General features: G+C 30.3%; 2 protein-coding genes across 2 annotated transcripts in view; one reads left to right on the forward strand and one right to left on the reverse strand.

Annotated features, from left to right (window-relative positions):
* Octalpha2R (alpha2-adrenergic-like octopamine receptor) overlaps nucleotides 1-27,992 on the reverse strand; it is a 317,014-nt gene that overhangs the window by 153,248 nt on the left and 135,774 nt on the right. The gene's annotated exons all lie outside the window — the stretch shown is intronic.
* Nucleotides 13,202-17,120, forward strand: LOC148228128 (uncharacterized). The gene is made up of 2 exons (XM_088200838.1): nucleotides 13,202-13,902; nucleotides 13,975-17,120. Exons 1-2 carry the CDS (start codon nucleotides 13,319-13,321, stop codon nucleotides 14,489-14,491), a joined length of 1,101 nt encoding a protein of 366 aa, XP_088056964.1. The 5' UTR covers nucleotides 13,202-13,318; the 3' UTR covers nucleotides 14,492-17,120.

The following is a 27,992-nucleotide window of genomic DNA, read 5'->3' on the forward strand; positions in this document are numbered from 1 at the left end:
TCTTAAAATGAGTAAGTATTAAACAAATCTAGGAGTAAAAATATTTAAATTAACATTTTTTATTAACGCATAAATCGAATTTCATTAATTCTTTGACATAAAAAAGTTGTACAATGTCGTTTTATACACACAACCAAATAAATCTCAATATATCTATACTAGTTTGAGAATTCGATTTTCACTTTTTAATTAGTTAGTTACTTCATAGTTCCTAATTTACTACAGTTAAGTCCATTTGCAACATAAAAAGCTACATTTTCAATGAACCTGTCCCATAAATGTGCTTCGCGATGCGCCAGAGGTAAAGCAGACCTCCAGAGGCTGCGCTTTCTGAGATCTTTTGGCTCAAGCCAGGAGCAAGATAACTTTAAGATAGATTATCCAATAAACAATTTGACACGTGAAAACTATCTTCTGACACAATGATTTATAATGCTTCAAAATTATTGCAACCTTAAAAAATATATTTAACAAAACACTGAAGCAAACTAATTAACTATCCAAATCAAAAGAAAGCATATTACAACTAATAAGCCCTATAGAATACTCAGAACCTTCTTAACTTTACTCATACATTAATTTAATCACTCTTTTATTCACAATTTCATTATATTAAATTATAAAAATGCTAGTTTGGCTTGTTATGATAAAGCGTTGTATCTGTCTAATGTAAAATGAATTTTTTCGTTAAAATGGGACACCACTATGATAAAACTTGTAACACCTTAAGTCTCAAATCTGTCACTTTAAAAAAAATAACGCATTCGCGATTGCCTTTGAAACGGTCGTTTTTATCTGCTTTAGCGCCCAACGGTAATTTTTTTCAAAAAACTCGCCACCCTTTTGTAATTGGTCGTCCCACTAAAAATAAGTTAAAAACCATATCTTGCTATGAAAATAAATGCGGGAATGTGAACAAGCAAAATTTACTCCCTTGTCTGAGAAGTCATCTAAGACTTTCTCAAACACTTCTGCAGACATTCTTGAACATCCACTTCGGAGTCTAAGGCATCCGGACTTTAAGAGCTCTATAACCTAGAATACAACCGGCTCAATTTAAGACCATCGTAGACTGCAAAAGCCGCCGCTTCTCTCTTCGCATCCGCTAATCTAGCTTGACGTTTAGAACCCAGAGTTGCACGTACCCATAAAAATAGTATTTCTTAATTGTTACATAACAAACAACAAACTTTATCCTAACTATAATATACCACCCTGACACAAAGGAGATAAAATAAGTAAAATCACATTTAAAAAATGAAAATATACCGCCATTATTTCACCATTAGTAATAATACGATGATAATAAAAGAATATAAGTTCCATGAATCTAAATTCTACGGTCTCTTAAACTTAGCAACACCGTGTCACCGTGCGCCTACTCTCGCTCGTAGAACATAGAGACGTGCCATTCTTGGGCAAATGTCGCAAAATAACGTCCCAGAATAATGCGAACAGGACGGCTGGAAATAAATTGACTAATAAAACACATCAAGAGCACCCGCAAACAGAGAATTTCAAAATACTCCGGGCCGGCCTTTCACTCACTCTCCTTCTTTTGGTTGAAAAAATGTGATCCATGGTTGGGGTATGATTCAATTACGAACGCCTTATACGCCATCCGTTTAAGGGTCTCCCTAATTGCGAACGTGTATACCGACCAGCTTATTCTTTGATTACATTTTTCACTTAAGCGCCACTAATGCCTTGCCCGAAAATAATTCGCGACGCGTTCCGACACAGGTTTTATCGTTGTTGTTAGCGAAATTACTTGCCAAGTTATTTTTAGCGCATGAACTTGATGAATGGGAAATGGGCGAGTAAAAAGAACTTTGGACTTTTTATGCTTTTAGTTTATTTCACTATGTAATGGAGTAATCATACTGTGACACGCGTCACATAGACTCGGAAATAATTAAGAGTTTAGACAACTTTGACATTAACATACTGTTACATTTACTTATATATTTATTTGATACAAAAGCTTTATTAATTAAATGAGTATATAAGTACGACACTCTAGTTCATAGCATCTTGAATCTATTTCTATTAAATGGAATTCTAGCGTGGTGAACTACTTATAATTGTTACGAAGAGTTCAGCGTGAGTTTATGAACAAGTAAATGTAATTATCTAACACATTGTCGTGGTAAAATTAAAATTAAAATTAACTGTTAAACATGTACTTAATAAATCACTATATAAAATCATAAAAAAGACAATCGGTATTTGGTGACTTCCTAATTTTTTTAAAACGGTTGGCATGTGTCACACAGACAAAAAAAAATTAAACTCAAATAACTAAAAAAAACAGATAAAAACTATGAGCTGATATATTTGTGATATTAGAAAATACATACTAATGAAAAATATAGAAAATTGTAAATAATTTTCTAATATGAATTTTATTCTCAAACCATCGGCCAGAATACATTAAAACCAGAACAGAAGCTCACAGTTAAAACGCTGACACTTTCTCGGTTACGCTTCCAGAAGTCATTCTAAGAGCAATTCCACAGTGTCATTGCAAGAAAAGACTACGTCTCCAAAACGTCCGGCCCGCCCAGATCTACCGCAGAGTTGCACTACAGAGACTGGGCCACAGCGTCTGTGTCTTCCAAAGAATCAAATTTTTATTATAAATAAGTAACCTAAATAAATTATTGTATTTTTAAGGCTTAATATGCGTATCAATTAACACCACACTATTATTCTAATATACGAATTATAATATATTCATTAGGTTGAGTAAAATCCACACTAGCGGATTGAAAAGCGCTTTTTATACATAAAAGTCAATGTGAGTTTTGCTATTGATATTATAGTACACATTGTGTAAAGTATTACAACGGTTTTCAAAGACAATTTTGTTTTTAAGCTTTTACTTTATATTTATTTGGCAACCATTCAAGAGATAAAAGTCACGTATAAATAATAACGTTAAATACTATTAGTCTGGTGCTTAGTGATTATGTCAGTAAAAGTCAATATTACCGTTAAAAATCCAGAACAATAAAGTACACAGTTCTGCAAATTTTTCTCGTCATATTAATGAAATATAGATTTTATCTAGTAATAAGTGCTAAATTAAAATATTTTTTAAACTGTTTCTAACTACATATTTATCCATAAATAAATACGCTTTAAGGTTTTTATAAATATGAGACTTACTATTTAATTTATTAAATATTTACTTATTAGAATTAAAGAAATACACTTTAATTACATAACAATTAATTTCAGAGATTTTTATATTTTATTATTTATTTCGAAGATTAAAATCTATTTTTATCTGCCTTTTATGATAGTTGTTTTAATTATATTTTAAATTATTAATTTAACATAAAAGCTCATTGTGGCAAATAAAGAAATAATGGTAATGTCTCCTATTTATAATAAAACTTATTATAAAATGAAGCAATCTCGATTTAAATTTCCTTTGTAAGTAAAAATAATTTTATTCCAAGATTTTTTATTCAGGCACGTAAACTATGAAAGTTTAATCGAGTATACGCGAATTCGATGTTTATTTATAGATATTGGCGGAGAATTTCTGAGAAACTTCAATAGCAGTCAACTTTTTCGATCTTGGGGCTTAACCGCTCCGTTAAGAATTTATCGTCCGTTGCTGCAAAAAGTAATAAAAAATAATAAATTAACACAGAGTATCTAAAATAATACAAATTTGTGTTTAATCTCCGATTCTATAGAAATCATGTGCTATCAATTGAGAATGAAATTACTGTAAGTAAAATGGATTCAAAAAAATTGTATGTATTTTCTTATAGCATTAAATCCTTTTTGTGAACAAAGGTGAAAATAGCGATTAGATCCTATATAATTTACACACTTCAAATGCTCGGCTGGTATCTATGACGCCGACTCAGAAGAGAAAGACGCCTCGATGGGTTTATTGCCGAAATCGCTGTCGCAAATTATAATTCGAGATTAAATATCGTTTTATTGCCGTCTTAAAATCATAAAATATTATTGTTTGGCGGCCATTAAGCTTTCACCTGCAATCTTGGCTAGAAATACGATTAAAACTTAATATTATACTAGCAGGCTTTTTAATGCCCTTGAAGGACATTGAAAAAGTATATTCACACAAGCCATTAATAAAGTTTGCGAAAGGAATATATCTTCGCAATGGGTAAACAATTTTTGAATGAATTTGAAAAACTGTATTGACCAAATATGTCAATGTAAAGAAAGCGAAAAATTTTTTTTTTGCATCACGTCTGAAAATATATTAAATATTGCAAGACCAAAAACACTTAATTTGTTAATCTCTAGTTTATTAAGAAATATTAAAATTTAATTTATCCAAAACAATACAAAACAAACAAAATATTGAGACATTGTAAATCTCTATCGCTTTACTTCACAATTAATTATGTATACCACTATACAAATGTTTTAGTATCGGACGGCGTTGTCGAATGCGAAAGAGTAAAAATTAACCAAAGTGATGTAGCAGTTCTTAAAGAACTGATGTTTGTGCCTTTAGAATGAAAAAAGGCTTATACAGAACAAATAGGCCGTATGATTAAACTTCTTTCTAATACAAGCCCTATTTAATGCCCTGAAGCAGTGTGAGTATTATTCTGGGCGGCCATCTATAAATAAAACTATGTATAGAGTGAAAAAATTATATTATTTCAACGAGTAGAATAAATAGTACAAGTCTCGGTAAATAATGTTTATGATAATAAAAAGCCTCGTAAAGATAATTTTAACCTTATATTAATTTGCTTTTTTAATATTTATATAAATATATATAAGCGCCTCTGATAAAATGACGCTAAAAAATAATAATAATTTAATATTATCATTTGACTGTTATTATTGATCCTTAATTTTTTAGTCGTATTTAAAACTTCGGCCCTCATTGTATAATATCACTTACAAAATTTTGAGTGATTCTTATTGAAAGATTACGTTTTTTTGCATGAATTTCTTCAATTAATAGGACCAAGTTGTAAACCCAAGAAACTAAGTTAAAGACCAATAAGTGCGCGGTCAGAATCGGCGCTATACCTTTTCAACTGCCAAATAAACATTAAAATGATGCTCTTGACTTTGATTTTGCATTTTTAAATTTAAACTAGTCTTATGAATAATACATTAATGTAAATTAAGAACTTATTATTTATAAGCCATAATGGAAAATTGTTTTTTAAAATATCCTATGTAAATATCAAAGTATATTTAAGCTATGGAGTATATTTTTAAGGAGCATGTTTATTTTATTCAACGTCAAAAATACTTCCTGTGTGATTTATACACAAAGTTTATATAAAATATTGTACCTAAACCTTTAATTATTTTATTTCTTTAATACAATTCTCGATTGAATGATGCGTGTATATGTATATATATAACTATGTAATTTTTTAGTGAAACTGATGATAACACATATGTATATCAATCTTAGTTTTATGTTATTAATTGTATCATACTGGTTATTTGAAAAATAGTTAAGGTTTCATATAAGCTACTGAGGTAATGCAAAGTATCAATTTACTGTCATAACTTTTATAAATGTTTTATTAAACCATATTTTTTAAATTTCAGTTATTTAATTGACTGCTATATCCTAATAATCTGCTTTATCAGTATTCTATAATTTTTTTAAATTAAAACAAATAATTCATAAAAGCTCTATTAAATGGCATAAAACAATTGCATTAGACGCAGTAAAAAAATATTTTTTGTTATATTTCATAAGCCAATAATTCCACAGAGAAATTGAATATTTATTAAAATCTATTTTTAGATTTATATTTGTAACGATTTGGTATATGATATATTATTTTGAACGCAACTAATACGTTCAATTTCTGAAAACCAATTTCATCGCCAGCTCAATATCGTAAATTTAAAATCAAATACGACTGTTTCACAGTTGCTATCTTGATGTATAAATAAAGGAAACTTAATCGGCTGGAAATGGGCAGAAACATCAAGTTTGAGGCTTACGTTTTAAATTAAAATTATTTAATTTAAAATTAAATAAACTTTTTCATTGCAAATGTTTTTATATTTTTTATTAAAAAATAATTTATATATAGATATTAGTATGCTATATATAACTATTAAACAATTTATATTACTTATGTTTGTTTCATTTTTGTTGAAATACATTATCATTTTTTCCAATATTAATTATTAATAAAATTAATATATTTTTAAAATAAATGTAGCTTTTATTCACATAGTTTTAATTAAGGATTAACACATATCCTTACTATTTATAATTGTTCTCCCGATTAAAACATTCCAAGGCTGAGATACTGTTAATTCAAACGTCAGAAGAATATGTGAATCAAATTAAATCAGTTAGACACACTACATAAAACTTAATTAAACACTTTTCAATGTGACCTTTAGCTTAGTACTAATGTTTCTAATAAAGCAAGGGCAAAATATGGATATAAATTTCGCAATTCCGACACATGTATATATTATTTTTATAATAAATTTACTTTTGGCGCTGAGAGCGTATTGTTTTAATAAAGCATCGTAAAATTTCTGTCGCCAGCAGAATATTGTTATGCAGCTAGTGTTGTGTCTGATAAAAAAGCATATCCTTGTAAAGGCGCCACATGTTTTTTTTCTTCTACAATATAATACACATATATACATACATATATGTATTTATAGGAAGAGCAGTTTCAATATGCCTAGCGACTTTTCGTGTGTTATTATTGTAAGATAAAAAAGTGTCCTAGTTGAATATATTTCTACATTTATTCACTAGCTCTTTTTATTATCGCCTGGATTGGGAGTGGTCGAAAATGCGTCATCAGATAGTTGTTCCGCATTGCAGGATAGCCAAAAAAGTTTATAATTATTACAAAATAAATTATTCACACAAAATCAATCTATAAATTTGCTGAAACAGATATACTGTCTAAAAATCATTACCAATGATTCATTTTAATAATACTTCCAATTAATAATAATACGTCCTCAAAAACCAGATTCAACTCTAGATTGTAGATGTCTTTACTGTAAGAGGTTTTTTAGCATTGTTACTTGCAATTGAAATTATCGGCAAATCGTAACGACTAATAACATTTTGCTTTAATGCGTTTTTAAAGCGTTTATGCGAAAAGTGCTTTTTATACGTATTTGCAATAAGTGCTTTTGACCTTATCAGATGTTCCTCAAACCTTAATTTTCATAAATCATAAACATACTATTTAAATGCGTTAAAATATTAAGAAACTGTATTTTAATTTTTAATTTTTTATCATATTCATTCCAAAATATTTAAGATTATATCCAGTGATATGAGATAAAGTAAGCATTAAAGCTACTCAAGAATATTTATTTGTCCTTTAAATTATATTTTAATTCACATACTTTTTGTGATTTATTTTAATTATAACTTTTGTTTTAAATCCAATTATTTAGCACCTGATTTTGTTGAATTATTCTATGATAGTCAAATATAAAATACCCACATAGAATTGATAACGAGAGAAGCATTCATATCGCAATTTAATTTATTTTACATTAAGCGACTGTCGTTTTGATGTATTTTCATGGCAAAAAAAACGCGAGTTGTGATTTGAAACAGTTAAAACATAAAGAAATATTGGATGTAAAACCCAAAAACCCATTTCTGACATAAAATGTGTCAGTTAGAATCATTGTTTTAATCGCATGTGTATTAATCTAATTTAAAATCAATCGAATAGCTTTGGTAGTTTTAAATTATTTTAGAGTATATTAGAGCTATTACATTTTAGTGCCAGTTTGTGCTGTGATGATCCACTTCAATTATGAAAATTGAAAGACTAAAAACGATTACTGATTTTCTTTTTTGTAATATCACTCGTCAGTAAAATTGAGGTGGTAGAACTGGTATCATTTTCAAACAGTTGAAATGATTGAATTAACTTTTACATTGATAGACTATTGTCTATGTTTATTTTGTTTATAGCTAAAGTAACTGATTCATATTTACAACCTAGATAAACTTTAAATAATTATCACGAAATTTATCCGTGAGATTAAGAAAATCTAAGTAAACCTAATCATATAATAATAACTAGTTTCAATCTTCCAGATAGAGTATAAAATAAAAAAAAAAACTCTGAGATCCTTAAGGGATTTAAGCTTACATATTTCAGGTAAATTATCATGCTACTAAATATATTGTTTAAGATATGATTTTACATTAAGCACTCATCAAAATGAAATGGCCCGATATATCTCAAGCAAAATGCTAATGCAAATATATTAAAATACACATACACATACACACACACACAGTAGAGATGCAACCTAGAAATATAGGTCCTAACATTAGAGATTAAAATGTTGAGAAGAAAGATGGTTAGAAAATGTGCGATTAAGGTGACGCAATGAAAAATCAATACGGCGCAATATTATTATAACCAATCAGGAAAATTCAATCCCCTTCAATTCCCTAACGTTTCGGTTAGTATATTTTTAGCATGTTCACATATTGTATTCTGTGTTATTTTGATAAATGTATCGTATTGTTCTTATTTATTTACAGATAAGTGCTATTATTAAAACCCGGTTTTAGATGCAATGTAACATTTATTAATTATATTACACATTACAATTAATTACATGACACTGATACTGAGACTTTTATTCTGCTGATTAATACTCATTTGTAGGTATTCATCATATCTAATCAACTGACCCAGATAGTACAGATTAACCTCGTTGTAATGAATCAAGCCTATGCCTGTCAGGTTACAGCGGAAGATTAAAAATAAAATAAAAATAATAAATATGAATAAATGCAAAGAAAATTTAATAAAAAATAGTGATAAAATATAACTTACTTATCAATGAAAACTAAAACCTATGTGTTTACAGTTTTAATAAGACTACTGCTACTTTAGTAAAATTTAACTCTAGAGAATCTCAAAAAATACAAATTTAAAGCAGACAACAAGGAAGGCCTTAGACCAATGAGTGTATTATTTGGTGGTATCGATATAAACGAGCTATAATAATTTTACAACTACAAGTCTGCAAAGCGGTAAACTTTTAAAAAAGCTCAGGTAGACCGCAATATCAGAAACTGTCGCAGCATAACCCATGTCTGACTTAAATAATTGCAAATGTCAAGATAACAATGGCCTCCTTCATTATATTATTTTTTAAATATATTTAATTTATCTTTAAATTCATAATTTACGTTTTATAAACATTTTTAACAATAGTGTTTTATTTGTGTGTCTTAAATTAAGGTTTAAAAGAAAAATATATTGTAAGATATTCACAATTAAGTTTTCTAGGCTATTGTGCCCAAACACTAAATGTACTTTTTTATGAAGGAAAATTATTTTAATATATGTTGAGCCTATACGGAGAATTATTCATTATTCAAAATTATATTGAAGTTTTTTATCAACTGAAAACTTTGCACCTTTACGTTTATAAGTAAAAGTCCAAGCAAAAAATAACGAGAATATCAAATCAGTATCAACGTTATCCATTTTATCATTATTATTATTTTCACCGAAATTTTAAACAGGCTTGTTTGTAATTCAGTGGGAGGCTCTGCCTTTTCGATGCATAAAAAATTACCCCTTTCTCCCTTATAAGGTAGATGTGTTTATGTGCGAGTGCAAAATGTCGCGAAACGATCGAATCCTGAAAGATATGACGATCTTCTTCCTTTTATGTAGATAGGGCCGTATCACCGTAATCAATGGTTCCGTCGGTCTTATATCGCTTTTATAGCCTTCGGTATGTTGCCCACTTTTCACAACTTTACGCGGCAATAGAAAATTTTCACAACTCGCCGGAGAACATCAACGGTTTTACGACGGCCGCCGCGTGTGCGCCTCTATTAAATATTCACAATAAACATTGCCGGTGTTGAATAAGAAAAATAAATATGATCAGATTACTTTATGCCAAGTGCATAATAAATATTCTTTATGCGTCCTACTGTAAAACTCTCTATAAAAAATATTATATGGATTGCCTTGCCTTTGTGCTTAAATACTAAAAAAACAAATTTGGATTTTCACGAGACAATGGTAGACTTGAAGTTACTTTTCATCTATCGCCTGACATTTTTTCACAATATTTGGAAAATGTTTTTATGATATATTTATTTTAAAATATTTTAATTAAGTCATTATAATCAAATAATGGAAGAAAGGACGCATATATTATATTTTATTATGAGCTTTAATATGAACTCGAAGCTAATATTTATTGAAGCGTTTGAAGGAATAAGCATCGTATTGAGAATAAGCATGAGAAATCATAAATAACATTTTATTTTTTTTATTAAAATGCAATATATTTATTTGCACAAACAGATTTTTTTATTATTATAAACAGTAACGTGCTGTATATCGTTTTCAACGATCAAATAAATGCAACAATACGACAAGCGATCGATTAAATAATTTTCAGTATGCTCCTATCCGCGGAGCAGTGAGGGTAATAGTGTCTTAACAATAAAACCAATAAAAAAGTGCGAATAAAAAATCCTTTCCAGCGCGATGTAAAAAAAAGTATACTCAAAAAAATGTGGAAACTTCTGATGATGCTAGGACAATCTTGGCGAAATATAGAGACAAACTCAAAAAAATATATATATATTACTTTGAGATTTAATATGAGCTCAGAGTTAATATCCATCGAAGCGTTTGAAGGAATACGCATCGGTGGAGAAATCATAATAACATACAATAACCAGATGACACGATTACTCTTGCAGAAATTGCTGAAAGGTCTTTTATATTAAACGCTGGGTTAATAATGTGGAAACATAAAAATTGTACAATGCAATAAAGCCAATCATTAATTCACAAAAGATGATTGAATGTTCAATGATCCGTTTAAAAAAAGACCGTATCGTTGCGTAATACGCGTAAGATATAATTAATTTTAATAACCATTAAAGGAAGTAAAAATATTACATGCAATTGAAACGCGACAATTGTGTAAATGAAAAATATCGGCGTAATATGTTCACTAATTGAAGTATAATGCCATTTACTAATCGTGAATTGTGTTTCTTAAACTAGGGTGCGTGCGCCTCTTGTGCGAGAAAGCATTTCTAAGGGTGCGAATGTAGTTTAACTGTTAGATTTGTAATATAAAATTTAAAACTGTCTTGTGCTATGTTTATTCAACTCGACTGAACTATGTATTTTTGGAGCCTATGATAAAATTTTCTTTTTTGATCTTAAATTTAGTTACACAGCATAAAAATATAACATGCAACAACCACAACGCATTTTTATTGCAAGATATTTTCAAACCTTAATCTTAAACCGTCAAAGTTATTGGAGCATTTCAACAGTCGGTATGGTGGTCAAGCTGCAGGACAAAGTCTTAAAAATACATTGAACAGTCACTACATTAACGTTGAAGCAGTTAAAAGTCCTCGTTAAAAGCTATTTATCAAGTGGTATATACGTACGCTAATAAAATAACTAAGTAATTGGTAAAACCATGTGCATTAGAAATTATTAAAATTTATTAGGTTCTGAAGCACAAATACAAATCTAGCAGATTTCTATATCGAACGATATGACTTGTTCTTGAATTTAAAATCTTAGTGATAATATTTTACTACAAGTAGTAAAATATATATAAATATTTGTGGTATGTATTTAGGTAAACAAGTCAACTAATGTTGATAAATGCGATACATTAAGAAAAAATAAACGTTGGAAAAGTATTTATTATGTAAGCCACTAAAGCTGCCGTCAGTAAGATTCGATGTTTTTAATCACATTAAATACTTTTTTGAAACAGGAAATACCAATAAATATGATGATTTTTTTTATACCGCAAGTTACAATAACACATTGCATGTTGCACCTTATTGCAATTGTATCAAAAGTTTTTCTACAGAAAGTTTAAAACAACACTTAGCTAATGAAGTATATGTAGTTTATCAGAGGATCGTGTATTTCGTGCTTTTGCAAAGAAATCAGTGCTGTTCTTATTTTGCTTCTTTATAGCAGCAAAATGCGAAAGTTTTTGAAAGGTCACGTGCTAAGCTAGGTTTTTGAATTACATGGGAAAATTAAACAGTTACAGAATAACCTAATCTGTTACTTAGTTAAAACCTCTAAATAAAGATGTAATACTTTGACTAGCCAACTTAACAGATATATTTAATCCTCTGACTGAATGAAACGCACAAAGGAAAGGATTTAGTAAAAACATAACAACAGCAAATAAAAAAATTACTTCATTAATAGAAAAGTCAAGTCAAAAATAGGAATTTTTCAAACTGTCCCATGCTTGATTTAATCATTCTAAAAATAGTATTTACAGTTATACTTGATGTACAACATTTCAATGAAACATTTAATTTGATATATTATCATAGGTTCAAATATGAATATTAGATCTATTTAGATTCTACCAAGATTCAATGGAAGATTCAATTTGCATTTCTTTTTTATTAAATAAATGATCTTGCACCAAATGTAGCTTCCTAAATAATAAAATCGACGCAAATTTTTCAAAAGTGTGCGAGAATGTATTTATGAATTTAAGGGGGTGCTAATCAGTAAAAAGAGTTAAGGAAAGCGCCTTAAAAAAGCAAAAAAGAATAATAATTTCATTAGGGTGCATTGCTCCAGAGCTATTTACCACTTCCCTCGAAAACCTAATTAAAAGTCTCTTAATCAACCCAGTAAATTAATTTAAGATTCAATATTTGAAATCAACTAATCGAACTCAATAGTCAGCAGATATTCGGCCCTCCTCCGATCTGACCTAATAATGCCGGTATATTATTTATATTTGTAATATAAAAAATGACAAAGGAGTTTGGCACAACATATTTAAAATATTTTTTTAAAGGCGCTGCAATAGCATATATACGACAAAATATTTTTATAGTATTAGAACTTGTTTTAGTTTGAGTAAAGTACGCAAAACCTTGTTTATTTATTATTTGTATCAGTGCATTAGCCAAGTCAATATACAAGAGTTGCTTAGATAGACTAATATTTTTACACATTACACGAGACGTAGTAAAACTTTTTGTATATAATGTAATAAATAGCATTTTTCATTACCACCCTATCATTTATAGTTAGTTTCGGGACAATGGGGAAAAAGATAGATAATGTATTGTTTTCCTCTTATCGACAATGGTAGTATAAAAGTCAGTATAAGTTGTTCAGGATAAAGTTTAATCTAGATTATATTCACTCTGCTCTGTACCTCAGCGGTGAACGGACGCATCCGCGCCTGCTCTCGCTGCCGTTCAAAGCTCCGACCCCCCACCCGCGACCATTTGCAACAATACGACGCCAGAGACATTATCGGCGCGATGAAGAAGACGCTTACGCGCAAGCGTGCGGTGGGTACGTTAAAAGCGTACCTATCGCCATCAGCAGAACAAGAATGGCAGATGCCAAAGAAAACTGCCCGACCCTCTACTGACGCGAACCTGTTGCCGACTTCAAGTCAAAACAGGTACGACAAACTCCCCGAAGTTGCCGGGAGTAAACACTCAAGAGTGCCACCTGTCATCATGGAGGTGGTTGGCACACATCTCCAGACCATCGACCTTATCAAGTCGATGACCAAATCAGGAAATTTTACTCTCCGCTACACCGGAGGAGGTAATGTTTCTATCCAGTGTGCGACGCTCGAACTGCGAGCGACCCTGATGGATGGTTTGAAGGGCCGCCGTGCCTTTCACACCTTTACTGCCGACGAAGACAAGACAGTTAAATCTGTCTTGAGGGGGCTTCCTGAGGTTCCCGTTGAAGAAATCGCTGCTGATTTGGAGCGGCAAGGATTAAGCGTCGTCAAAGTAACGGCGATGAACACCAAGGCAGAGACCTCCTCGCGGCTCTACCTGACGCAATTTTCCGCTGAGACGACGGTGACGTCCATAAGAAGCATCCGGTACGTTTGCTTCACTAAGGCCACGCTTGAAAAATACAAGCGTAATAAGTCGCACGCGACTCAATGTTTCAGATGCCAGCAGTATGGCCACGCTGCGAGGAACTGCCAACGAGACCCCAGATGCGTGAAATGCACAGGAAACCACGCCACTTCCGAATGCACTAAAAAAGACCGAGAGACGCCAGCAACCTGCACTGGATGCAGTGGAAGTCACCCGGCCAACTACAAGGACTGTCCTCGCAGGACAGAATATCTCCAGCAGATGAAGAAGAGGCAGCAAAAGCCACATACCGCCGTACAGACCGCACCCAAGCCAACGTTCGCTCTGGAACAGAGTCAGTTTCCTGCCCTTCGGCCAACGAAACCAGCAGTGAAAAAACCGACTATCGTCCCGGAAGCCACCCCAATTAAGACGCAACAACGCCCCCAAGCCCGACAGTCTGAGAAGCCCTCATCAGAAGCCATGTCTACTGATGAGCTTCGCAGGATGCTGACTATCCTCCAGGAAATCCGAACTAAGGCCGGAAAGTGCGCTAGCAAAATTGAAATTGCTTTGATGATGGTCGAGTATCTTGATGACCTCTTCTAAAGAAGACATTCAACTCATGACGTGGAATTCCCGTGGGATCCGAAACAAAACCGGAGAGCTGGAGCTGTTAATCAGTGAGTACAAACTTGATATTGTCGTAGTCACCGAAACTTATCTAAAACCACATGTTATCGTATATTTACCTAACTTTGCCTGCATTCGGAGGGACCGACCCTCAAGGCCAGGCGGAGGGGTCGCGATATTTGTTAAAAAATCGATAAAACACGCGCGTATAAACACTAACACTAATAATCTAGAAACCGTCGCGATTCAAATTATTCATAAAAATAAAATAATAATAATTGCTGCGGGGTATAATTCGCCTAGTGATGAACTGCTCCGGAGTGATCTAGATTCGATATTTTCTTTAGGAGACTCGGTCATTCTTACTGGGGACTTCAATGCCCGTCATATGCATTGGGGCTGTTCTGGGGCAAATCGATCTGGAGCGTCACTTTTTAACTACTTGAGCGACTCTGACACGATTGTCAACTTTCCAAATTCGCCGTCGCATTACCCTTCCAATCACATGACGCCGTCAATTCTGGATATTGCTTTGGTCAAGGGTAACTTAAATATGTCAGAAATGTATTGCGTTCAGGCATTGTCTTCTGACCATCTTCCAGTGTTATTCTCGCTGGAGGGTTCAGCGGAGGTAGTCTCTGAAACGCTTTTTGACTATTTAAAAGCTGACTGGAAAAAGTTTAAAGATATAGTCGAGTCTCGTTTGCAAGATGAGCGACAGAATTATACTCCGCATAACATTAAACAAATTGACGATGATATCAGTTATTTAACATCCGTTATCGAAGAAGCCAAAATATCATCAATACCGACGCGTAAAAATCATAATAATAAAAATCAACTTACTCCACAACTTATCGAAATAATAAAAATCAAAAATAAACTAAGAAAACAGTGGCAAAATAATAAATCTCCGCGACTTAAATCTGTAATAAACCGCGTAACTAGTTATATTCGCGATAAAATTCAGCAAATAAAAAACGAATCGTGGACGCGTAAACTAAAAAATCTAAACCCGGCCGATAATTCCTTATGGAAAATAACTAAATCACTTAAATATAAACATTCGGAAATACCCCCATTAAAAAATGGAAACACCATCGCATGCACGAACAAGGATAAGGCAGAAAATTTAGCCAGCGCTTTCTCCACATCTTATTCGCTTACTGTAAATTACTTAGATTCAAAAATAGACAACAAAGTCGCCCGTGCGATACGAAATATTAATTCATCTAGCGTAGATATTAGTTTAGTGAACAAAGTTGGTTTATCAGAAGTTAATAACATCATAAAAAATTTAAAGAATAGAAAAAGTCCCGGTATAGATAAATTAGATAACGTTACGATAAAACAACTTCCAAGAATTAGCATCAATTATCTAACAAATATTTTTAATGCCTGCTTATCTTTCGGGTACTTTCCCGCTATTTGGAAAACCGCAAAGATCCACCCAATTAGAAAGCCAAGAAAGGATAACACTATCGCTATTAATTATCGTCCAATAAGCCTATTACCGTCATTCAGTAAAATATTAGAAAAAATAATTTTATCACGTTTAAAGGGATCTTTGGGGAATAAAATTATCAATGAACAATTTGGCTTCCGCGAAAACCACTCTACGACTCATCAGCTCAATAGGTTAACTGAGCACATCTCCGCTAATTTTAACATGAAAAAATCAACGGGACTCTTAATGTTAGATGTGGAAAAAGCGTTTGATACTGTGTGGCATGATGGGTTGATTTACAAACTCCACAAATATAAAACCCCTAACTATCTGCTACACTTGTTACGCTCCTACCTTGATCGTCGAAGTTATGTTGTTTCAGTAAATAATGAACAATCGATACCGCGTAATATCCCAGCTGGTGTTCCTCAGGGGAGTTTACTTGGACCGTTCCTTTTCATTTTGTACACAAATGATATACCTATTTTAAAAAATACTTGTCTTTCAATGTATGCCGATGATACGGCGATAATGAGTAGCTCTTACGGTCTTAAGCCTATTTCAATAAAATTGCAAAAATCCTTAACTCTCATAAGTAATTATTTCAAAAAGTGGAAAATAAAAATAAATCAGGACAAAACGGAGGCTATAATTTTTACAACTCGAAGACAACCTTTGCCCCCGACTATTATAAGCGAGCAGGGAAAGTGTATAGAATGGAAGGCGAGCGTTAAGTACCTCGGAATTCACCTGGACACCAAGCTTAAATTTAATAAACATATAACCGAACTTAAATCTAAAGGGCTCGCAGCCATCGCGGCGTTAAAATCAATTTTTAATCGAAAAAGTGCGCTAACTACTAAAAATAAAATTCTATTATATAAGCAATTAATCAGACCGGCAATGACTTACGCCTGCCCAGTGTGGAGTAATACGTGTAATACTAACTTTTCTAAACTACAAGTTGTTCAAAATAAAGCTATAAAAATAATTTATAATACACCTTTTTATACTAACCTCAAAAAACTTCATAATAAATATTTAATTCCAACTATTAAAGAACATGTTCACCACCATACGAATAATTATTATAAAAATATACCGCGAGATCATACTAACCCGTTAATCTCAAGAATCGGTGATTACGACAAAAACAAACTCAAATTTAAATATAAACACAAAATGCCAAAGCACATCTTGCTCTGACGCATAAATTTTATCTAATAATTTAACAGCACCAGGTCTACGAGTTTTATATTAAAAATATATATTTATAATTTATAATTATTTTATTTTTTTATTTTATTTTATTTTCTTTTTTTTTTCTTTTTTTTTGTTAAGGGTGTTTATGTACTTTGACCTAAACTTCACGTATTTTATGTTTTTTATTATTATTCTTATTTTTGTAATTCCTCTTAATTTAGCTAATGAATCGTAAATTGTGATAATGGTAATTAACCAGCAACCAATGAAATGTAAATATATATGTTTATAAAAATGTATTATTTAATTATGTAATAAACAAAATTTAAAAAAAAAAAAAATCTAGATTATACAATTACGGCCACTCTTTGATGGAAAGCTACTGCAGGAATGATTTATTGTTTTTTATTTATATCAAATTAAGACCATTTTAATTTAAAAGATTACCCTAATGAGTCATAGCTTTAATACACAAAATCAGGATTAATAATAAAACATAGTAAGAAAGAAAAAGTCATAAAATATTCGAATTAAAAAAAAATATTTAAAGAACCAGACCAGCTTCTCATAGCTGATATTAAATGGATTAATATGCAATGACAGCGTATTATGGAGCTGGATGGTGACAGACATGGGTAAGTTGGCTAGTGCGGATGTCCTAGCTCTAAAGGTGTGGTCGTGATTCTCAAATATGTTCCGAATTAATTGTCGACTGATCCCTTCAGTGTTTTATAGAATTGCTAAACGACAAACAACTTTCTGCGACCAATCGTATCCCAATACTCCCCAAAGAAAAATGCTGGGATACAAAAACGAATAATAACTAAATATCCTCTTATTAATGTATCTCAAAAACCTTTTCTGAACTTTTTTTATTAAGATTAGGGGATTTCAAGTTATAGACCTCAATTCAAGAATTCTCCGAACTAAAGTGTTACTTTATAAACCCCACCATGAACATAAGAATAAACTGAACAGGATCGAAAAAATAGCACAGTACACCACGTTCCGATAATAAACGGCAGACGTTTGACGAAAGCCTATCTTCATCGAGAATCTAAATCACTTTGTAAAGAGAAGGAGTCCGCAAAAAATTGAATTCATTTAAATAATTGTAAATCATCTGCATACATAACAAAAATTGTGACTGCCGTATTTATGTCATTAATAAATACCGTAAAGAGCAGAAGTCCAGGTTTCACTCTTGAGAAATCCTTTAAGAGTTGATTTAATAACAACCCAATAAATCACTTAAATATAAAATATTACGGCAAAATTTGTATCGTATAACCTAATTTTATTGTTTATCACACATTTATTTATAATGATTATATTTTATTAAAATAAATATATTAAACGCGTATTGAAGTTTAATAGTCATAAATACCATAAGACAACAAATCGCTTAAGTTGGGCGAGTAATCGAAATTAACCGGCAATAAACTTTGAGTGGATCGCGAAACTAGATAACCGAACTTAATGCAGTTAACAGTTGAAGTGTTTTGGCAGTGTGTAATCAATTTAATAAATTACCGATACATCCGAAATTCGCACGGAATATTATCAATACACAAACTAAGATACCGATATAATAGACGCTAACGAACATTTATCTGCTTGCGAAATATTATATAATCTTTTGATGATGTCTGTCAGAATTATTCCACCCCTTCAGTATTCCAAATTCGATATCAGAGTGTCTTTCTTTTTTCACCCCTGTGACGATACGGATAAGGGATATCGATGATATAAACTAGACTTTGCCGAGTGGGTAATATCCTGAAAGAACATATTGGTTACCGAATCTTCGCATATGCAATTTATGTGTGTCAGCGTTTGCCGGATTGATATATAAGTAGACTTCTGCACGCCCTTAAGAAAAATATGTCATATTATTTTCGATGTGTGTGCGTATATAATATGATACATTTCCCTCAAGACTCTAAGCGAATTTTTACGCTTTTGTGTTCTTTTTTGTGCGTGAACATTATATGAGATGTCAAATTAAGGTCAAACATCCCTCTCGTTTAGTATTCCATTCAAAACTCGATTTATTCAATCCGACTCTGAGCGCTCCTCTCTTCCGCACAGGGCGGTACAAATTAATTAAATCGTTAAATTACCATAAAAATTGATAGAAAAGAATTTATAAATTTAACGTTTTATTATATTTGCCATATGCAAAACTGAAAACTTCGTAATATAATTAAAATAATATATAAATATATATATACACAAAACTATCGTTTATTTTTTGCTTATAAATAGCATTATAGGCTATATTTTTATATCAGACACTAAGTTTAAAATTGCAACTCGTTGCATATTATCAAAACCATCTGTATCAAAAAACGTCATACTTGCAAAATTATCTAAATATAATACATATTTTGATGACTAATACCGAAAAAATATTTTTTTTAATATTCACAAAACCAGACGAGAAAAACTAATGAGATAAATCACCGCGTATATTTCTGATCCAATTGTTTTAAAATAGCATTGCAGCTGTTATAGATTCTTTATCATATACTCGCAAAATAATTTAAATGATCATGATAGTTAAAATTAAATGTTTACAATAGTTAAAATTAAATGTTTTCCTCTATATTGACTAGATTAACTTTGCCTTATCCAATACTGTTTGGTCAATAAGAGAAACACACATACTACGGATTAAATCTGCTAAAGGATATACGATTTGAGTCGAGAAATCAAAGTGAACCATTGCTTTGACTGCTGATTTTCCCAAGCGGCATTATTGCCAAATCATTTGTAGTAAAGGTTACCTAATGGATGGATTTGTATTGGACCGTCGCCATTTCAGCATGCAATTCAATGGAATTCTCGTTAACGTAAATACTTGCGGTTTAATGAATTAATAAACTTTGTAAATATTACAAATAAATCTGTTTTTTAACGAAGTATGTATTAAAATAATTTAAAAAAGTAATTAAAATAAATATTTTTAATTACGAATTATCAAAAATTATTACGTGATGATGGTTTTAAATACCATGAATTGCTTCTTACTTTGACAAATTCCAGAAACTTACAGACTCCTATGTTTAAATCCTAAACTCAATCATTTTTAATTATACACAACTTTAAATAAACTGAATATCTATGCAGTCACTATTTTTTTACAATATACAAATAGCTCCAATATTTTATTTTATAAATTACACAGTTCAAACTTTAGCATTTTTATTTAATATTACTTTAAATATAACGCTTAATTTAATTAGTTTAACTTTATATTATCCTTTGGTACATATAAAAAAATCTCAAACAGTGACAATATAAAACCAAATAATAAATATCCTAGCAAAAAATAATAGTATTCATTTGAAAAAACTCACTTAAAAGAAATCATAATTATAATGTTGATTTTATGTTGATTATACAATATCAAATAAATTAACATGTAATCATCAGTTTAATCGTTATTTATTGTTTAATTGTTTGCTATACTTAAGCCCAATAGTAAATTGTAAAATAACACTTCTCTGTAATTTTTGTATCTTTCTCAGATTGTCATTAGTAATTGATTATTCGTTGTCTCAGTCTAGCATAAGTTTTTGCACAAAAAGCGCCCAAAAAAGTATATGAATAAATGTTAAAAAAAAATTGCGTGCTTTAATTGTCTATTTAAGTTCTTTATGTATGTTTAATTAAAAAGGTTATATTTACTTTAGCACACATTATGGTACTATTAATGTTCTTAAATAGCAATAATTCTACTTAAGTGAAAATTAAAAAAATATTTATTATGTTATAGATATTAGCTTCAAAAAATTTGTTTTCCATAATAGTTAAATGTGAAATCGTTGATTAAAGCGTTTTTTGAGATGTTTGAGTTTGAGATTTTATAAAACATATCTAGAGACAACCCTACAGTATATAATATTAGCATTTGTTAAGAAATTCAATCCATATTTAAACCCTTATTTTAATAAGTCTCTAGTATAATATTTATGTATTTATTAAACTAAAAATATAAGTTGCTTTAAAATATATAATATAAGCACACAGCTTACAAACGCATTTTGCGACTAAATGTAACATATTTTTACAATATTGTAATTCAATAACTAATTTTAGTGCATATAGTATATTAAGTATATATTTTAGGGTTTAGAAATCACTCTAAGTTATTTGGGTAATCGGAAAATACTAATATATGTATACAAAATTGTACATAATATTATTGCTGACAATTTAAGAATATATCCTATTTATAATTATATGTTAACCTAATAATATATGTGTATCATAAAAATACTAAATATATATGGATAAATTTAGTATTTTTAACGAATTAATGCATACATATTTGCACCTTTTAGTTTATTTTATGTATACCATAGTTTTTAAACTTTGCCAATCGTTGTTTTGACTAGTAAAGGAAGTAAAATATATTAAAATCATTCGACTAAAATTATTCTAGACACTACGATGCCAGAAATACTAAACAGTAACATTGTATTCTATCAGCAGTTAAAGGCACTGTAAATTAAAATCGTCAGCTGACTAAAATATTAATGTATTGATTTCAGGTAGTTCATTTTAACTAGTCGGAAATCATAGGATAAAATATAAAAAAAGCACTATACCTCTTCGAAAAAACTGATTAAATTATGCATTCTATCTGCCACAAAGATTCAACTTATTTTATTTTTAAATCAACAAGTAGAAATTTTGAATTACTACAACTCATGTTCTCAGTCCTATTCTGTCCATTGAATGGCCGTAATTAGTATTTCTTATCTTCTCATGAATTTTTAGAGAAAAATGCCAAATCGATAATTCTCATTGGAAGTTTTAAACCCGCTGTATAAGACAGGATAGATTTGTGCCAGATGTTCAAAAATATTCGTGCTTTTTAGAAGCTTTTAATAGAGGTGAATATTTGAATGGTAATTTTTTTACGATTATCTTAATTATTTTGATAATGTAAGAACTATGTACATTCACAATCAAATAAAAAGACACGGCTTCAACGTCAAGCACAAAGACGACGGCAGAGAGCCCGAACGCCACGGATGCAAAAAATGACTTGCGGCATTTTTGATTTCTGGCAGACAATAAACTAGGCATGTGAATTGGTATTAAATGAAACTTTATCATGCAGTTCTTAAAGTATTTATTGACAAAAAAAATTATCATTTTTTGTGAATGGTTAATATTATATAAGAATGGCAAGTTATAGGACTATCGAACTCTAACAAATTTACGATTGTATATATATATTGTATAAATACATATTGTTTGTATATACGATTGCGTATAATCAAAAGCGATGTTCGTTACGGTCGATTTGCGAATGTTTATATAAAGGTACATATAAACAAGACCCAGAAATTTTGTTTATAATCAATCATTGAAAATGGATCTCGCTTGCTGCACATAATGGGCATGAGTTGATATCGGTGCCGCTTTTTTCACAAATGATTTTTGATTAAAATTATTTTTCGTGTGCAAAATTGTATTTGACGTGTGAAATTGATTTAAAATATTACACGGCACATGTGTCACACGGCGGTGATTTACGACTTTTAACGCTACGTGCGTTTCTTAATTTCAGTCCGTTTACGGAATATTTAATATAATAATAAAAATATGTCATAAAAATAATATTAAAATTTAGAAGTAGTTTGAGGATGATAAATTCAAAGTAAACGTGCTAAAAAGGTAACGACGATAAAATAATAACCATTAAGTGAAGTAATTAAGATTTGTATAGTATTTTTTATTTAAATTAAAATTAAATGCTACAAAATATTCTCTATTTTTACTTTCCAATTATCCTTTGTATGTTAACAGTTATTATCTGATCGCTTCAGTTTATTAGCAAGTACCTTTTTTCACATATTTTAAATCTTCACGATCGAACGACGTGTTTTAAAATTGATTACAAGTTGAAATTAATTCCGCAAAACCTTTTTGAAATTTTGGTGCGTGTATGTGGATGTATGAAACCGTAAACCGGGGATTAGTAAGATTAATTATGTGCCGGAAAAACTCTGTGAGGATTAAAAATGTGATTAAATATGAAATGAACCAGACACGATTCAGTAACAAATCCTTTTAACCCACATAGTTAAATGCGGGCACACCCTCGCGATAAAAACGACAATTCTTTGGTACGCATAATTCATTTTTTTCGAATTGGACAATGTTTTTTTTTTATTGTATTATTACTGTTTCATTTTACGTTGTTATTTTTTCCCTGACAAACGTGTCGCGAAAACAAGAAATACTCAGACGTTTAAGATAAAATGTATGGCGTGTTTGCCCGCGTACCATGTGTTCATCGTCTCGAGTTTAAGTGCCTTTTACAAGAAACAACACAAAGGAATTGAGTGCCCTTATTTAGATACGTTCGTATCTCACGAGAGTTAACACTGATAAACACGACGAGAGTAAATAAGAATCAATTAAAGTATTAATCTTTCGATCGACTGATTGTAGATAATATGTTCATGCCCTATATACTATATAAAAGGTTTTGTATTGTGTCCGCGTAAATTGTATTTTATGTTTATTTTTTTAAGTACGAAGATCGTAGATTTACGCTGTAAATTTTATATTACGATTTTAAGAAACTTGTGCGAGATAGAAGCTTTAATAAAATATTATGTAAAATATACAGTACATAAAAAAACGAGCCGAGAGAAATATTGCCCTGAACAATACGACGTCTTCGCCAACAGAGATTTAACGTTATATAATAGTATTTTTTTCTTTACACTTAAAAATAAAAAAGGTACAGACTTATGAGATATAAAAACTAAAAAAGCAGAAGATTTAAAGCATATTCAATATACTAGTTAGGTATAAAAAATATTTGAATAGTTGTAATAAATTGCATATTTTTTTTCTTATAGTTTAAGTAAAAAGTTTTAGTAAGACTTTTATCATTTTCAGAATATTGCAAAAAAAGAAGTTTATATTTATTATGAATCTAAAAATATATATTTATATATTATATAATTGATATGCGTTGTATGCTGGCATTTCATAAAAATGCAAATAGTTCCTTGATCTTATTTTTTATAATTTTTAATTATATATATACTACTTTGTGCAAATTAAAATAAAATACTATAATATTATATATTGCAAATTTTGGAATTGGCGCAATTATATAAGCATATATATTATGAATAGTTCGGTATTAGAATAATAAAATTTAAATACTTATTAAGACATTTTTAATAATGTTTTTCTGATATGCTACTTGTAAATCATAATAAAATTGAAGCTGCACCGCGAGATTTTCTATTTTTCAGTTTTCTATTATTTAAACCAGTATATTCCTATATTTGTTTTTAATAAAAAAAATATTTTCTTTATATTAAATGGACCAAATTGTACAGCAAAAATTTCATAAATCAAATTTGTGTTAAAATATGAAGCAATGTTTTTTTAATTTTTTCAGGACCACCCATAATCGTTACGACAAAATTATACGCCAAAACTTGATTTTTTTTATTAGATTTATAATATCAAATCTATGCAGACATTTATTGAACGGTACCTAGTAAGAGTTTTAAAGCACTTGAATTAAAACCATTAAAAACAGAGCTAAGGAAAACAGATCGGAGATTTGTATGCCATAGACTACTAACATTTGAATAGTTTTATCTACCATTGCACAGATGCACGTCAACGCTTCATATAAGTTATATTTCAGACAACAAATAGTCTGGTTTAGCCCTAAATTATCAGAATAAGAACTGAATAAGACGATTGACTTTTACTGAATTAAAAGGATAAATAAGCAAGATAACAGTCATACTAAATTAATCCCGTCATTCCAACATTTTTTTGACACTCCAGTTAAAAACATTTTAAAATCTACTATTAGTCAAACTCACACAAAGCTAAATTATGTTACACTTCTTGAACGAAAATAAATTACAGAGTCAAACTTTCTGGCTAGGTAAACATAAAAGCAATCCAATCAAAAGAAATCGAAACATCCTGATAATACATCAATTACCAAAGCTTTCCAATTTAAAATTCTGTATGTTATGGCAAAATTAAAAAATAAAATCGTTACAGTGTATGTAGATAAATTAAATACCACAGTAATCAAAGAACTTAAAAACAATATCATCTATTAACTTATCAACATTTTTTTCTGGGTGTTTGTTATTTTATAATTTCCTAATAAATTTCCTATAAGCCAATGGGAAAGAGTTACAATTCAGATAAATTTTTGACGTATTGGTTTATTGCCCTCATTAAGAAAAATAATTTAAAAAAAAATATTATTGCACTTAAAAGGATTTCTGAGGAATAAAATCATGAACGAATAAATATGTATTTTCCATTCCTAATATTTTGTTTAAAATTGAAAATGGTTGCAATGGTTACACACCAGTTATTTATAACCTAATAATATGTATGTTTAAATGCTACTATAAATGTTTGTATAAACGATTTGTTAAAAATATCCGTTTATAATATAATATAATTTGCACTCACCAAAATTTTCGACGTCCTTTTTCTGCTTACAACTGCCACGGACACGTTGATTTTCATCATTACACTTATAAACCGCACTATATCACTATTTATATTTATTTTTATTATTAACCTTTTTTTACACTATTCACATTTTTGATTTATTTTTATCATTACACTTATGAACCACTCTACATCACTATTTATATTTATTTTTATTATTTGCACATTTTTTTATTTACACTATTCACATTTTTTAATACGTATAAAAACACTCGTCAATATGAAGAGGAATTTCACAACTTCTGCACATGTATGCTATATTTTTCCTTATTCCATGTGCAGAACAAACACGAAATTTTCTTCTTATATATTTCACTTCACTTTTTATTTGTACTGGCTGATGGTCTTTCAGTATATCTGAAAGCTTTCTGGTGGACCGACAACACGGGCACGGTAAGATGTGGTAGAAACTGGTGAAATCTGTTCAGAATCGATAGATTCGACTGAATTTTGGCATCCATACTTTAGCCTTACCCGAAAAAAAATCTTTGAATTCAATTTCGCTGTTACGATTTAAATTTTGATAGACACTGAACGAATAAAACAATGCGTATTGAATTAAATGAAAAAACAAAAAAAAATGTTTTTTCCTTTGTTTTTCAAAATATTATTTAACTATGTATATTTATTACAGTAAATTAAATATTGAGATTTATATTATTGTATGGCCGATCGTTTTGGTTCAAAAAAGTTAAAAGTTGGCTATATCTATTTCTTGACATAGTTTTTCGAAATATCAGCGTCTCAATTATGGGGTTTGTTGAACTTATGAGCTATACCCATTATAATAAGTAAACTAAACTACTTTTGCAGTGCATTTACTGTCACATGATTACACTCTGTAATGTTTTTTTTTTTATATTTTTGTATTTGTGAGACGTTTGCCGATGATATAAATTTGCTTCCGAAACTATTATTTCGAACAAAGCATTGCCAATAAATAAATTTGCCACTTTTTCGATGCTTTCATTATGATTGGGAAAAACTTGTTTCCCTGGAATACCTTCGAAATCTTGATTATCGCTTGTTGGAGCAAATTCACTCCAGTATTCTGGTATAATATCGATATCACATCACAAGTAAATTCATCACACGCGGTCCATGTTCACGTACACTTGAATTAAAATCACTTTCGCACATATCACTATATTCACAAGCACTGGGGGTCTTAAAAATAAAGCTGGTATACTCTTGACATATATTAAAAAATCTCAATATAAATTGATATAGAACACCACCAGAAGACAAAAACAATATGCACGGTAGAATAAACTGGGTATTTGAAGCTGCTAACTAAAGTCAATTCGGGGTGGAAAGCCTTTCGTGGAGGTGGAATAGTCCCACCCTATGACGTCTTTGGATATCCTGCGCGTTAATCGTTGGCAACAAAGTTGCATAATAATAACTTATTTATCTAAAATTCACTATCTAATTGATCCCACGAGATTTTAAACATTGTTTATTTATATTTTTAACAACATCATAAGTGGGCACCATACATCATTAGAGCGGTTAATAGACCATCTGAGAGTTATCCCAAATCCGGGATTTGTCGATCCCCCGACGAGATTTGCGTTGCGAAATTATCCTTTGATTATTTCCTTCCGAACAAAGTGGCTCAACCGTGACGAGAAATATGACCGACCGAACATTGGCATTTTCCGATTAGCGTCGCGGAAAAGTCTCGGAAAATTTTCGGGTATTTTGTTGTTTTTCCACCCCCCGACTCGATTTTTCGCATCATTTTCTTCGATCGATCCGACGTTTGCCCGACAGTTGCTGCCAACCCACGTACGAGAGTAAAGTGAAAGTAGAGAATAGGAAACTGTTATCACAATACCGCTGTTATTTCTGAAAAGACGCACGAATGTGTTTGTGTATTTTTTAGGAGTAATTTTATAAGACGCACGTACGCAAGTAAGAATAATATACATATGTGTTATTTAGTAAACCTTTAAAAAATTTGACTTGGTATATATTTGAATATTAGTGTTACGATTAAATACATCTGCTTATGTGTAACTGTGCCTTAAAAAAGCTTAAGCAATATTTGTCATTGGGTAGAAAAAATACTTAATGAAACATATACTAAGCTGTATTTTTTATTTACGCCAAATAAAAAAAACATATAAGATGTGCAAATTTGATCTTAAAACTACTTATATAATTTAAATCTTAAAGATAAAAAATAATTTATTATTCCATAAATATAGTATTATATGATTGAGATGAGTTATCTTTTACTTTTTAGATATTATATAGCACCTTTTTATAGCTCAATTAAATTAA

Source organism: Plectrocnemia conspersa, unplaced genomic scaffold (assembly GCF_051122295.1).
Source record: "Plectrocnemia conspersa isolate PC_06_02 unplaced genomic scaffold, ASM5112229v1 ptg000012l, whole genome shotgun sequence".
In the NCBI taxonomy this organism is placed as follows: Eukaryota; Metazoa; Arthropoda; class Insecta; order Trichoptera; family Polycentropodidae; genus Plectrocnemia; species Plectrocnemia conspersa.

What these genes read in the sequence shown, in the direction of transcription:
- LOC148228128 (XM_088200838.1), top strand. Translation starts at nt 13,319, where the DNA reads ATGAAGAAGACGCTTACGCGCAAGCGTGCGGTGGGTACGTTAAAAGCG. An exon ending in ACGTCCATAAGAAGCATCCG is followed by an intron (nt 13,903 to 13,974) that starts GTACGTTTGCTT and finishes TCAATGTTTCAG; the next exon opens with ATGCCAGCAGTATGGCCACG.